Source organism: Muntiacus reevesi, chromosome 3 (assembly GCF_963930625.1).
Source record: "Muntiacus reevesi chromosome 3, mMunRee1.1, whole genome shotgun sequence".
Taxonomy (NCBI): Eukaryota; Metazoa; Chordata; class Mammalia; order Artiodactyla; family Cervidae; genus Muntiacus; species Muntiacus reevesi.
Window position 1 is genome coordinate 121,910,242 of NC_089251.1, and position 15,137 is coordinate 121,925,378.

At 41.4% G+C, this 15,137-nt stretch overlaps 1 protein-coding gene across 10 annotated transcripts in view; it reads left to right on the forward strand.

Annotated features, from left to right (window-relative positions):
* COL4A4 (collagen type IV alpha 4 chain) overlaps positions 1-15,137 on the forward strand; it is a 167,783-nt gene that overhangs the window by 93,207 nt on the left and 59,439 nt on the right. For all 10 annotated transcript variants that reach the window (XM_065930429.1, XM_065930426.1, XM_065930424.1 and 7 more), the window contains exons 30-35: positions 1,363-1,533; positions 2,950-3,093; positions 5,382-5,489; positions 6,923-7,104; positions 9,051-9,114; positions 12,211-12,285. In XM_065930429.1, coding sequence (XP_065786501.1) covers positions 1,363-1,533; positions 2,950-3,093; positions 5,382-5,489; positions 6,923-7,104; positions 9,051-9,114; positions 12,211-12,285 — 744 coding nt within the window. The remainder of the gene's footprint in view (positions 1-1,362; positions 1,534-2,949; positions 3,094-5,381; positions 5,490-6,922; positions 7,105-9,050; positions 9,115-12,210; positions 12,286-15,137) is intronic.

Consider the following 15,137-nt stretch of genomic DNA (forward strand, 5'->3'; position numbering starts at 1 on the left):
AGCGAAATAACAGAATTAATTTTTGGCCAGCCAAGATAAAAATCACTGGCCACAGGCGTTAGTTCCTGCAAAAATCCTCTGGTCAATAATGAGGTAACCTGCATGACAGCCTGCTCTTCTCACCAGAAAGAAAGTGAAAGTGTTAAAGTGTTAGTGGCTCAGTTGTGTTTGACCCTTTGCCACCCCATGAACTGTAGCCCGCCAGGCTCCTATGTCCATGGGGTTTTCCTGACAAGAATATTGGAGTGGGTTGCCATGGCTTCCCTTAGGGATCTGCCTGACCCAGGAATCAAACCCACATCTCCTGTGTCTCCTGCATTGCAGGCAGATTGATTGCCACTGAGCCACCAAGGAAGCCCCAGTTTTCTTCACAGTTCAGTTCAGTTCAGTTCAGTCGCTCAGTCGTGTCTGACTCTTTGCGACCCCATGAACCGCAGCACGCCAGGCCTCCCTGTCCATCGCCAACTCCCGGAGTCCACCCAAACCCATGTCCATTGAGTCAGTGATGCCATCCAACCATCTCATCCTCTGTCGTCCCCTTCTCCTCCTGCCCTCAATCTTTCCCAGCATCAGGGTCTTTTCCAATGAGTCAGCTCTTCCCATCAGTTTCTTCACAGGGGAGGTACTAGATCATGTCAAGGCTGCTCACTGCCAATGCAACCTTGAGAATATTCCAGATAAGGGTGAGTCCGGACTCTGTGTTCTTGGCACAGCCAGCAAGATATCATAGGAGCTCAAAGACCCATGAAAAGCTCTCTCTCAACACAGGGGTGCCAGGGGGCTATTTCCAATGGGATCTTTATTTCATCATTCAGATTGTCATCTATTATTTAGATCCTAATGGCATCTATCCAAAACCAGGAATATGCCTTCTTGAAGGAGCCGAATGAGATGGGAGCAAACTGTGCCACTAGAACTTTATTTTTACCACCGTAATACTAGATGACGTTGCTGTTTCCTATAGTTCTCTCATTACAGTAAACAGCTTGACCAAAATTCACTTGGCGGTAGCTTCAAACAGCACCTGGAATGTTTTCTTCTGTTAGTTCCCACCTTCACCTCACCCTAGAGTAAATACAAATTCTTTACCCTTATCCATTTTCCATTTTAAAAGACTCTTTATAATGCATCTCAACAGGGAAATATTTACTTAAATAATCTGCCTTTCTTTTTATAGCAGCCAGAAAAATATAACCTTAAACTGATGGAAAGTCGCTACTGTTATTTTAGCTGATAAGTATTGTTTACTTGGCCATAGATACACAATTGAAGTTACTCTGGATTTTTTTTTTTCCCTGCTCATGTGTGAAGCTGGTTCTCAGTCTTCATGCCTCGTTGTCACTGCTGTTTGTCACATCACAGGTGCCCCAGGATGGAAAGGACAGCGAGGGGACATGGGGCCTCTGGGACCTGCTGGAATGAAGGGCCTCCCTGGAGTCCCGGGACGGCCGGGCGCAGATGGAACCCCGGGTCTTCCAGGGCTCCCAGGCCCCACTGGAGACGATGGGCTACCTGGTCTTCCAGGCCCAAAGGGTGTGTATCGCTTTTCCAATATTTCCCTTAGTTTATAAACTTAAAATCCACTGCCAGGTGAAGACTACTCTTGTACATGTGACTTTACTGTAGGATTTAACTGGTCTATTGAAAGTGAAAGTGCAAGTCACTCAGTCATGTTGGATTCTTTGCAACCCCGTGGACTATACAGTCCATGGAATGAATTCTCCACACCATAATACTGGAGTGGGTAGCCTTTCCCTTCTCCAGGATATCTTCCCAACCCAAGAATCAAACCCAGGTCTCCCACATTGCAGGCTTTACCAGCTGAACCACCAGGGAAGCCCAAGACTATTGGAGTGAGTAGCCTATCCCTTCTCCAGCAGATCTTCTGGACCCAGGAAACAGCCTGACTGGCCTATTAGCCTGGCTTTATCATTTCCCATGGGACTCCTTCCTCCTTCGTGTCCTCTGTATTGTGATTTTCAGGGGCAGAATGTTTTGGTTTAAGTTAATGGGAAAAAGGGGTGTGGTGGAGTTAGGTATACAGAACCCATAAACATTTCTGCCCAAAGGACCGGGGGTCCTGATAGAGAGTGGGGTCAGGGCAGGTGTGCATCCACCCTGGACGGGCCCCCACACTCCACCCCACCTCCCAGGCCCAGTTCCCTTGAAGTTTATGGAGTTGGGACTCAGAAGCATAAGGGCCTACAGTTGAGATCTGTGGGGCGGAAAACTGAAGCTTGAGTGGGACAGCATGGCTGTTACAGGTGTGAGTTTGATAGCGGTTGAGCACAAGCTCAGAGTTGGGGCAAGTTCGTGTCTCTAATGGATGGCCAGAAACACAGATAGGCACTTCCCTGGGGGTCCAGTGGTTCTCACTTCACTTCACAATGCAGGGGTGGAGATCTGATCCCTGGTGAGGGAGCTAGGATCTCACATGCCTTGTGGCCAAAAACAACACAAGACATGAAACAGAAGCAACGTTGTAACAAATTAAATATAAGACTTTAGAAATGGTCCCCACCCAGCTTCCTTGGTGGCTCAGTGGTGAATCCACCTGCCAATGCGGGAGACACAGGTTTGATCTCTGATCGGAGAAGATCCCACACGCCGGGGAGCAGCTAAGCCTGTGCCTTTCAACTAACTGAGCATGCGCTCTTGAGTCTGGGAGCCACGACTACTGAACTCACGTGCCGCAACTACAGAAGCCTTAGCACCCGAGAGCCTGCGCTTCACAGTGAGAAGCTGGAGCGCCACAACGAAGAGTAGCTCCTGTTCTTCTCAACTAGAGACAAGCCCACGCTGCAATGAAGACCCATCACAGCCTAAATAAATAAATAGCAAAAAATGCTCTTCATCAAAAATCTTAAAAAAAGAAAGAAAGAAACACAGTTCCAGGAACCATACTAGCCTATAAAACTTCCCCTAAATTTTCATGTTCTCATTCATCAGGACCCCAGGGGCTGTCTGGCTTCCTGGGTTTTCCGGGAGAGAGAGGAAAACCTGGTCAGGATGGACACCCTGGCAGAAAGGGAGAACACGGAGAGAAGGGTTGGCCTGGCTTCCTGGGAGACCGAGGACTGAAAGGTGGCAAAGGTAAATGCAGCTAACAGCCTCTTGATGCAACACAGCTTGTTTTCAGTCTTTGGCCAGAAACTGTAAGTATACAATCCCTGAAAAATAAAATGGATCCTTTTGTCACTTAGATTCTGCTCCTTCTGAATCTGTGGTGTTTGTTTTAGGATTTTAAACAAAATTTGTTTTCCTTACCTCTCAGTCTTATCACAGATGACTGTGGTAAATGAATTGTTCTATTAACAGAGAAAATTAACAAGGGCTTTGATGGGTAGCTTTTGGGTTTCAGAAAACCTTCTCACCTTTTGGGAATGGGGTGCAAGCAGGGCTCCTGGCCCCCAAATCCTGCTTCAAGTTTTTTAATGAAAACAAGCAAGCAAACAAACCAGTTTTTTGTATAAAGCCAGATATAAATATTTTAGCCTTTGCAGACCCTATGGTCTTTGTCGAAATTATGCAACTCGGTATTTAGAGCACAAAACCAGCCTCAGACAAGTAAACAAAAAAACATAGCCGTGTTCCAGTAAAATTTATTTATGGACACTGAAATTGAAACTTCATTTAATTTCACATGTCATTTTATTCTTCTTATTTTGAGTCCCTTCCCCCAGTGATTAACATTGTGAAATCATTCAGAGCTCACAGATTATATAAAAACTGACAGCAGGCAGGATTTGGCTCTTGGGCCATAGCCTGCTGACCATTCAACTATTTGAGTGTGCTTTCATCTGGGCTGTGAATTGCATCTCTCCCAAGCTTTATTTAAAAAAAGAGTTTTCACTATTATTAAAAAAAAGTTTCAAGACCACTGGTGTCAGTGTTCTGTGCCCATTCTTGTTAAATATTTACTTTGATTTCTTAGCCAAAGAGGCTGTGGAGAGTGAAGGTACAAATTCATTTCCACTGTTAAGAAGGAAGGCTTGACAATTTCTAAAAACAAAAATTTTTGTCTTTAAAACCCTTTGGGCAAATAGCCTCATACTTTATTCAAATTTCTTTTAGTTGATTGATTATACTATTATTTTTTGTTTTACTAACCAGCAAATTATTTATGTAGAATCAAGGAATGAAAGAGTCATTCTCTGCTAGCTTAGATAAGTGATATTTGCTGTGCTATTATGCTACTATATAATTATGTCACTAAAAATATTTAAAATTGGGTTAATTCCAGTGATGTGCTGGTAGGCTGGCTCTCAAATAAAATTTTTTAAAAATGCCCAGATCTGTAGTGTTTGCAAATACTCCCACCATGACTGATTTAAAACAACCAGTGGTTTAGCAACTAGTTTACAAAATTCTTGACTTGTTAGTAAGTGACTCTCTCCAAGCTGGGATGAGACCACTCCACATCTACCACTGGCCAGTACTTGCTCAAACGAGGAGAAATATTGTCCACCCCTCCTACCTTTTAGAATTCTCTATGTGGAGAACCAAATTAATTGTCAGTTCTTTTAATGTAAGAGAAAATTGGAGGGTAGTAAGGAAGGGGAAAATGAGGAACTGGAAAATATGAGATGGACAATTTAAAATTTACAGGATAAAGAGATGTATTTTAGACCTGGAACTTTTCAAGCCTTTTTTCACTGAGACCAGTTTGCTTGAGTTTAGCAAACATTCCCTGAGCACTCAGCGTACAGTAAGTCCCCTGCACACGAATCTTCAAGTTGTGAACCTTCAAAGATGCAAACATGCGTTCCATCAATGTCAGGCATGAGTGAAACTGCCTCTTGCCCTGTCTCCTATTGCTGACGATCCTTCAATTCTGCCATCTCCCACCTCCTGTCCCTCTTCTAGTCAGTAACTCTTCTTGCTTGTTCACTCGATGCCAGTCCCTGCATGCAGCTATTGTAAGGTACTACTTTATTTTTCAAGATCCTCTATTATAAGATTAAAAATTTGTGTGTGTGTGTTTTATATATTATTTGTGTAAAAAATATTATAAACCTATTACAGTATAGTACTATATAAGCTAGCTATGTTAGTTGGGAACCTAGGCTAACTTTGTCGTACTTAAAAACAAATTGGACTTACAGACGCACTCTAGGAACATAACTCATTCATAGGTAGGGACTTACTATATATCAGACACCATTGCTGGACAAGGTGGGAAAGGAGTGTAAAAGGCATGGACCTTCCTTTATGAAGTCAATCAACAATGTTGATACCGTGCAGTCTATGAACATAAATACAGTTTTGGTTGAATGAGAATCTGCAAACTGGATGTAAAGAGCCACAAAGGAATAATCACATGTCTGATGCTTCTTTTACAGTCATAATTTGTTTTGCTCTTATGTAATTAATATCTAAAGGAGCAAGAGGACCCCCGGGATATGAAGGAGAAATGGATATTATTTCTAAGAAGGGGGAAACTGGAGAACCTGGACCTTCTGGGGATGGTGGATTCCCAGGAGAAAATGGTAAATGCTTATTATGTTTTTTAACCATACCAAGTAAATTAGCTTCTTTACAGGTCATTCAAACAAGCATGTATATTAGACAACTTTTGCAAGGAAACTGTAATACAGAGTTTAGGAAAGTTCATTCTTTAGATAAAAATAAAGATGCATGCTTAGGAATCTCCCTCATGGTACTTTTTTTTCCATGTTAGAACTTAGCTGTAGTTCATATGTGTTTAGGGGCTTCTCTGGTGGCTCAGTGATAAAGAATCTGTCTGCCAGTGCAGGAGACACGGGTTCAATCCCTGATCCGGGAAGATCCCATGTACTGTGGAACAATTAAGCCCTTGTACCTGCAGAATAAAAAAGAAATAGATTTGGATATTCCAAATGAGAATCAGTTCAAACAGATACTTGAAACACTGGCTCCAGGTTTATAGTATTCCTCGGTTTGAGCTTCCCTGGTGGCCCAGACAGTAAAGAATCTGCCTGCGGTGCAGGAGACCCAGGTTCAATTCCTGGGTCAGGAAGATCCCCTGGGAGAAGGGAATTGCAACCCACTCCAGTATTCTTGCCTGGAGAATCCCATGGACAGAGGAGCCTGGTGGGCTACACTCCATGGGGTTGCAAAGAGGTGGACACAACTGAGTGACTAACACTTTCATTAAAACGAATAGCACAGTGACTATCCAGAATTTCAAGCACAAAAGGTGCTCCTCGGCCTTCAGTGGGCATCCCTGGGGGCCCTTGTTAAAATGCAGTTACTGAGTCAGCAGGTCTGGATTTCTAACATGCTCCTTGAGGCCCGCGCTGCTGGCCCTCAGATACACTGCAGAGCAAGTGGTTTGATGGCAAGTTTATGTTCCCCCTCCCTGGTTTAGACCTGATCTGCATGAGATCTGGGTTCTTTCTTTAACTAGTTGTTAGAGGATGAATGTTTTAACTTCTGTGGGTTAAGTCCTTCCTCATCTATAAAATAAGCATGTTATAATAAAGCAAGTGATGCTGGAATAAATAAAGCATTCCTCTCTGGGATAGCCCTGGGTTTCTTTATGGAATATTCCTTTTTACGGTGAGATCACAGAAGCCAGAAACTCTTGTGATGTGGTTTAGAACAGGGTTAGTATTCTTAACTCTAGGACATGGCTTCATCTCCTATATGCTTAGTCAATCAGTTGTGTCTGACTCTGCAACCCCATGGACTGCACCCTGCCAGGCTCCTCTATCCATGGAGATTCTCCAGGCAAGAATACTGGAGTGGGTTGCCATGCCCGCCTCCAGGGGATCTTCCCAACACAGGATCAAACCCCGGTCTCCCACATTCCAGATTTTTTACCATATGAGTCACCAGGGAAGCCCTCATCTCCTATAAGTAGGACCAAAGACCTGTTTTCTAACTATCACCCAGCTCCAAATTTCCTCCAGGAGGTCTGTAATTCTTCCAACTCCATCAGGTGATAAAGGTCATCCTGGGATGCAAGGAAGGAGAGGAGAGCCAGGAAGCTATGGACCACCTGGATTTCACCCTGGGGAGCCCGGGAGAAATGGGCAGCCAGGGCTTCCTGGACCCCCAGGCCCTCCGGGCTCACCTGGGCTGAGAGGGGTCGTTGGTTTTCCAGGATTTCCGGGTGACCAGGTAAGCAGCTGCTGTCTTGGACGGAAAGACATAGTAAAACCTTTCACCCTGGGGATGCCCATTAGGCATCTTACTTTGCCAGTATAAGAAGTTGGTTGAGAGAAGAAAGGAGACTCTGGAAGGCCATGATGTAACTAAGTTCTGGCCAGTGCTCACACCTGGTTCCAGTGACCAGTCACTTACTCCGCATACTACTCCTTCTTTGTTTAAACAGCTTCATAGAGACTTGCCTCAGGACTGCTGGTACACCAGATTAAAGAGTCATGTGAAAAATGACCCAAATTCTGATTTCAAAGCCTTCCTATCCAATGGCAGACATCATAGATTTTGTTGTAAATGTTTTTTTTTTTTTTTTAATTTAATTTAATTTTTTTTTTTTAAATTTTATTTTATTAGTTGGAGGCCAATTACTTCACAACATTTCAGTGGGTTTTGTCATACATTGACACGAATCAGCCATTGAGTTACACGTATTCCCCATCCCGATCCCCCCTCCCACCTCCCTCTCCACCCGACTCCTCTGGGTCCTCCCAGTGCACCAGGCCCGAGCACTCGTCTCATGCATCCCACCTGGGCTAGTGATCTGATTCACCATAGATAATATACATGCTGTTCTTTTGAAACATCCCACCCTCACCTTCTCCCACGGAGTTCAAAAGTCTGTTCTGTACTTCTGTGTTTCTTTTTCTGTTTTGCATATAGGGTTATCGTTACCATCTTTCTAAATTCCATATATATGTGTTAGTATGCTGTAATGTTCTTTATCTTTCTGGCTTACTTCACTCTGTATAATGGGCTCCAGTTTCGTCCATCTCATTAGAACTGATTCAAATGAATTCTTTTTAACGGCTGAGTAATATTCCATGGTGTATATGTACCACAGCTTCCTTATCCATTCATCTGCGGATGGGCATCTAGGCTGCTTCCATGTCCTGGCTATTATAAACAGTGCTGCGATGAACATTGGGGTGCACGTGTCTCTTTCAGATCTGGTTTCCTCGGTGTGTATGCCCAGAAGTGGTATTGCTGGGTCATATGACAGTTCTATTTCCAGTTTTTTAAGAAATCTCCACACTGTTTTCCATAGTGGCTGTACTAGTTTGCATTCCCACCAACAGTGTAAGAGGGTTCCCTTTTCTCCACAACCTATCTAGCATTTATTGCTTGTAGACTTTTGGATAGCAGCCATCCTGACCGGCGTGTAATCGTACCTCATTGTGGTTTTGATTTGCATTTCTCTAATAATGAGTGATGTTGAGCATCTTTTCGTGTGTTTGTTAGCCATCTGTATGTCTTCTTTGGAGAAATGTCTGTTTAGTTCTTTGGCCCATTTTTTGATTGGGTCATTTATTTTTCTGGAATTGAGCTTCAGGAGTTGCTTGTATATTTTTGAGATTAATCCTTTGTCTGTTTCTTCATTTGCTATTATTTTCTCCCAATCTGAGGGCTGTCTATGTAAATGTTTTTTTATCTTTACAATCATGAGCAAAATACCCCAGGAAGTACAACTGCAGGAGCCTACCTTACAACTTCTGGATAATGTCTAACATACTTTGCTACTCATTTGTGGAGTAAAATAGATTTTTAAAGCTTTGGGTATGAACTACTTTTTTTTTTAACTGCTTTATAATAATATTTTATTTGGTATCAGTTCGTTCATTCAAAGCTTCAAGTTCAAATGATGTGATGCAATTACTGTTTTACAATCAACTATAGAGAACTGGATACCTCCTGTTGGTATTGCTAATTCTGGAAGCATTTTGTCAGCTTTTTACAAACTGGATGCATGCAGTGATATGCTTGCAATGCATTTCCACTTTTCTTTACCACAGCAAATCATAAAAGCCTAATTTGTTATAGAAAATGATAATGGGGTCATGTTAAGAGTGTGTCATTTGTATCTGAAATTCAGTTAAAGTCTTACTTCTGTTTCATTAAACTATCAGGGTGAGCCAGGTTCTCCAGGGTGCCCGGGACCTTCAGGAATTGATGGTACAAGAGGACGTAAAGGTATGACTTGGAAATACAGTAGCCATCCACCAAGCTCATAGTCCTGGGTGTTTGTAGCATTGTAAGCAAGTACCTTTGGCATGAAAAGCAAAGTGTATCAAACGGCAACATTGAAAGAGTTCTTCACAGACTCTACTGGACAGTCAGATAAGACCTCCATCATCTGTATTTGTCATTCAGATCCAGCGGTACTGTGTAGAAAACATGTCCGCGTGCTTGGTAGGAGTCCTCACAGCCGTTCTAGTGACTGCAGCTCCGTGAGTGACAGCTCACCTTGGTGGCCCATGTCTCATGCCCCCAAGGAACCAGTATCGCTTCTAAAAACTGCATGGGTGCAGCTTATAGGGGCTCAGTCACAAGAGTCATGGTAGATAGAGAAAGCCACAGCCTTGGCTTCTCACCAAGTGGTACTAGTCACTAAGAACTCCTGGGCCAAGTGTAATTTACAATTGGGATTTTTTACCGTAAGCCAAAGGTCAGCAAATGTATTTTTGACAGAGGGCCGGATCGTAAATATCTTTAGCTGCGTGAGCTCTGCTGCAACAGTACACGAAAACACAGCAAACATGAAAACAAAGGGGTATAGCTGTGTTCCAATAAAACTTTATTTACAAAAGTCTGCAGGCTGCATTTGGCCTCACAGGCCTTAGTTTAATTTATGCCAGAGACAGTGTTGCCTTGTAACACAACTTACATTCTACCTTTACCAGATTTCTAGGAAAATAGAATAAAAAGTTAACCCCAGGTTAACAATGTCCTTAGAAATAGAGGTTTCATTAACTCTTTATGCAGATAAACAAGCAAACAAAAATCAGGCTATCTTAAATTGCAATGTTTACACACAAGCTTTAATATTTTTACTATTTTTGTGTGCTATTGGGTTAATATTTTTCTTTAAATCTACTTTAAAATGATTCACATTTTTAACCTTAGCCTTACCCTCACTATCTGTGAATTTACAGGCTTGATGTACAGTTATGTTTTATTTCAATATAGGTTAAAATAAATAACCCTAAAATATGAAACAGTAGTTATTGAGCTGCCTAAAAATCTTCTCCCTTACTACCAGTGAAATATGCTTTTTACTTTCAGAGACACTCCATAAATAATGGGATAATTGCTATATGAAAAAAATGAACTGTACACCCTTACTTATTCAGAAAGAGTAATTTAAATCTTCTCCTCAGAAATACGTACAAATAGGAAAGTTTTCATGTTTGATTTTGACATTGTATAGCTTCAGTGCTCAGAACACACTCCTTGTCTTTTCTCCTATTCATCTATGCATTTATTTTAGATGTTTCGCCTCTCTCAAAGAACAAACCTATTTCTTCTCATTTCCTTCCTCCTTGCATTTGGCCATCTTTTCCAGAAAATGAAGTACAATGAAGATACTGAAGTAAAAGTTGTCTCGTGGAGCCCACAAATAAGAGCTATGGTTCTGTGGGACCACAGTCTGATGGAACCTACCCCTCGGGCAATCCATAGTTTTTTCTCTTGAGACTTGTCTCCATGGTCTGATTTTCACTTTTCTGCCTATAACCAGCTTTATCACTCTGTATTCAGTATCCTTTCTGGATCTCTCTGGATATGTTTGGATTGCACTTGAACATGATCTGTACCAGGACATTGTGATAACCAACCTCCATCATGAAAATGCTTTTGATTTCTGCCTCAGTAGGCAAGGAACTCAAGTTCTTACTTTTTATTACAATTTCTCAAAGGCTGGCTGACCTGGGATGGACCAGATTTGTACCCTTCAAAGGGCTAACCACAATTAGGAGTAGTGTCAGGTGGAGGAGAACCTTCTCTAAGGTGTGGGTGAGACCCCTTTAAAGGGGTGTTGGTGGGCAGGTGCTACAGCTCTCTTCTTCTCTTACAACCACATCAGTTATTTTGCCCTTCCCTACTACACCATTTTGAACCCTCCGTTTATAATTGACTCTCAGTTCAGTTCAGTTCAGTAGCTCAGTCGTATCTGACTCTTTGTGACCCCATGAACCACAGCATGCCAGGCATCCCTGTCCATCACCAACTCCCACAGTTTACCCAAACTCATGTCCATTGAATCAGTGATGCCATCCAACCATCTCATCCTCTGTCATCCCCTTTTCCTCCTGCCCTCAATTTTTCCCAGCATCAGGGTCTTTTCCAATGAGTCAGCTCTTCGCATCAGGTGGCCAAAGGATTGGAGTTTCAGCTTCAGCATCAGTCCTTCCAATGAACACCCAGGACCGATCTCCTTGTAGCCCAGGGGACTCTCAAGAGTCTTCTCCAACACCACAGTTCAAAAGCATCAATTCTTTGGTGCTCAGCTTTCTTTATAGTCCAACTCTCACATCCATACATGACTACTGGGAAAACCATAGCCTTGACTAGACGGACCTTTGTTGACAAAGTAATGTCTCTGTTTTTTAATATGCGGTCTAGGTTGGTCATAACTTTCCTTCCATAGAGTAAGCGGCTTTTAATTGACTCTCAGCTATGATGTATTAATGAGTCTTTGTGTCTGAAAGGACACAGCAGCAGTGCGGAACAGCTCTGTGGACTGTGAGAATCAGGGCCTACAATGGCCTTTGAATGTGCCTTGTGAAGTCATCAATAAGATGACTTTTTGTGATTTTTTTTTTTTAACAAGGACACTAAGTTGAACTTCCTTTCAGAGAGCTTGAAATGTGATTGCAGTAGCTGAAACAGTAACAATTTCTGCTTTCTCTTCCTGAAAAACAGTATGAGGATATAGTTACTCAATGCCAAGTAATTTCTTAAATAGACATCTAAATTTGAAACTACTTTAGAAAATTAAAAATTTAAGCTTACTAAGATCCTTTGTTTCTTATGACTGTTATGAACTATAAACATGTGTGTGTGTGTTTAAATCACACCTTGGATCTGTGTTCTTACTTATATTCTTAAATCTCACCTTGCATCCCCTATGTTCTTATGTAGGGGTAAAAAAAAAGCATTTTTCAAAAAATCCTTTCCTGGAACATTGAAGATAGACGATAAAAACACAAATACATGAAAGTTATTACATCACTTGGAGGAAAAAAATACAAACTCTCTTAAATAATGTGTGTATTTTATCACTTACAGGGTACAAAGGGGAATCTGCAAGTCAGTTTGGCCTACCTGGTCCAAGGGGTGAGCCAGGTAGCCCCGGATATCCAGGTACAGACACATCGTTTTCTTATTCAAACAAGAAAGAGTAAGTGTGTTTTGATAAATAGAACAATTACTTCATCCTCCTCGCTGGGAATGATTATATCAGTATTTTCTCCCCTCTTTACTCATTAAGTTACGTATCAGAAGGACTACGTGTAGGGACTTAACCTCTGGTGGTCCAGAGGTTAAGAATCTGCCTTCTAAGGGTTCAATCCCCGGTCAGGGAACTCAGATCACAGATGCCATGGGGCAAGTATATCCACGTGCTACAACTAGAGAAGCCTGTACACTACAATAAAGGCCTGACACAGCCAAATAAATAAATAAATCTTTTTTAAAAAAAGAAAGAAACAGAAAACTTATGTATAAACACTGGCGTAGGAAAGCACTGAAGACTCTCCATCTTCTTTCCATCATGGGTCCCATGACTTGGGATGTTAACAACACACTTCCCAGGGTCAAAAGTGAAAATTTGGACCCTTTTACAATCTCTGTAATTAAAAATGATAATTAGCAAGAACCACTCAACTGACAGGTTTTCATTCCAACCCTTTCTTTTCTACTCACAAAAGCATAGGTGAATGACCCGAGGGCTGCTGCTCCTGAGATATAATATTATAGAATACTGCATTTCCTGTGTATCTAATTTACTAAAAACCAAACCAAAAAAATAAAAAATGTAAAGCTCATCATCTACAAGTCTTTGGAAACAGTACTCTATTTATCAGCAACAGCTGATGTGTAATCCCTCAGAACAGATGATGGTGTTCCAGTGAGTTCTTGCTCTCCATAGAGCCTGTGGCTGCCTACAGTAGATGACCCACAGCTGACAAAATACACATAGCCTTTTACTAATTCTGCGTGTTGGAATACACCTGAAGTCAATAATCAGACAGATGTACAAAGGTGTGTGCACAAGGATATCCACTGCCAGGAAGGAATATTTGTTTCTCCACCAGTAATTGGTTCAATCAGTGATGCCCAGGGCTTTTAAGCTGATAGTGGATAGGTTAGAGACCAGATTTACATTTAAACGAGGACCTTGTAAATTAAGGTCTTCCCAGGTGGCTTGGTGGTAAAGAATTCACCTGCCAATGCAGGAGACACAGGAGACAGCGGTTCAATCCCTGGGTTGGAAAGATCCCCTGGCAGAGGAAATAGCAGCCCACTCCAGTATTCTTGCTTGGAGAATCCTGTGGACAGAGGAGCCTGGTGGGCTACAGTCTATGTGGTCACAAAAAGTCGGACATGACTGAGCATGCATTTGTAAATTAAATGTCTCATATTAATAGTTCCATGTTTTATCTTCAAATTCTCTCTGGTGATGGTGACATTTCGTTCCATATGACAGACTATCTGAGCAGATCTATTATGGGAATTTTTATTTCTTTGTTTTTATTTCACTTGTTTATGTATTTATTTATTTTAAAAAATACATAAAAATTTGTTTTTTAACTTTAGACATTTTATAGAGTTTCAGTTGTCTTTACACTCTATGTGTGTGTGTTAGTGGCTTAATCGTGTCTGACCCTTTCTGACCCCAGGTACTACAGAGCCCATTAGGCACCTCTGTTATGGAATTTTTCTAGGCAAGAATACTGGCCTGGGTAGCCATTCCCTTCTCCAGGGGATCTTCCCAACCCAGGGATCAAACACACGTCTCCTGCATTGCAAGTAGATTCTTTACTATCTGAACCACAAGGGAAGCCATTTACACTCTATTTACCTTCACAATTCAATAAATTATAGGCACAGGGAAGCCATATTTATAATAAGAATGAATTAAAACTTGTTTTTATATCATAAATTGCTAAAATGGAAATCTAACAGAAGAACAAGCCATTACCCTGGCAAAACCTTCCTTTCCCATTCCCTTCCCTTTGGGTCTTTTACCTCTGGCGTGTCGAATAGATTTAGATAATATAATTTTAACTGAGATGTATAGCTTATGTGTGTACATTTGGAGGGGAAAATAGCTTTGAGGTTAGCATTGTAGGGGTTCATAAAAAGTAGCAGAATGAGGTCTCAGAAAGGAAAATCACTGGTTCAAAATCAACCTCCATTACCACTGAATATGTGGTCTTGGGCCAGTTGCTTATCATCTCTGAGCTGTTTGCTCATCTGTAAACTGGCCTTAAGCAGATCACAGGTTGTTCTGAAGATCAAATGAGATTCCTTAAAAGTGATTTGTAAACCAAAAAGTGCTACACAAATATAAAGTGTAATTCATCATTGTCATCATCAGCAAAACATGAAGAAATCTTTCCACACTTACTGCTATTTTTATGTAAAATCTTTAAGAGAGTAAGATTTCATGAGCTGAAAGTAGTCCAAAATGGAGACCTTTTATATTACCTAATATTTTAAGTTAAAAATCATAAAGCTGAGTTATTTTATATATAGGCTCACTTTTTCAAGAAAATTTGCCTTGGTATTATATTTCCCTGGTCTCCTGTGGTTATCACCATTTAAATCATTCCCTTTCCCAAATGCCATGGCTTTTGCTTAAATTTTTAAAGTTACATCATACTTTATGTACCAGCACAGAGTTTACCTAAACATGCAATTTTCATTGACTGGAAAAAAGCTGGATTGAATTTGAACAAGCCTAACAAGAAGGCATGGACCTGCAGCCTTGGGTTCAGTTCTACTTCCCCTTTGTTTCAGAGAACAAATACAGTAGAGATTAACTCAGAAGTTCTGTTCTTAATACAACTGTGATTGGAGAAGCAAGGCTTTAATAGTTCAGTTTTTTCATTTGCAAAAGGGCTTCCCTGGTGGCTTAGTGGTAAAGAATCTGCTCGCCAGTGCAGGAGACCTGGGTTCAATCCCTGGGTAGGGAATATTCCCCTGGAGAA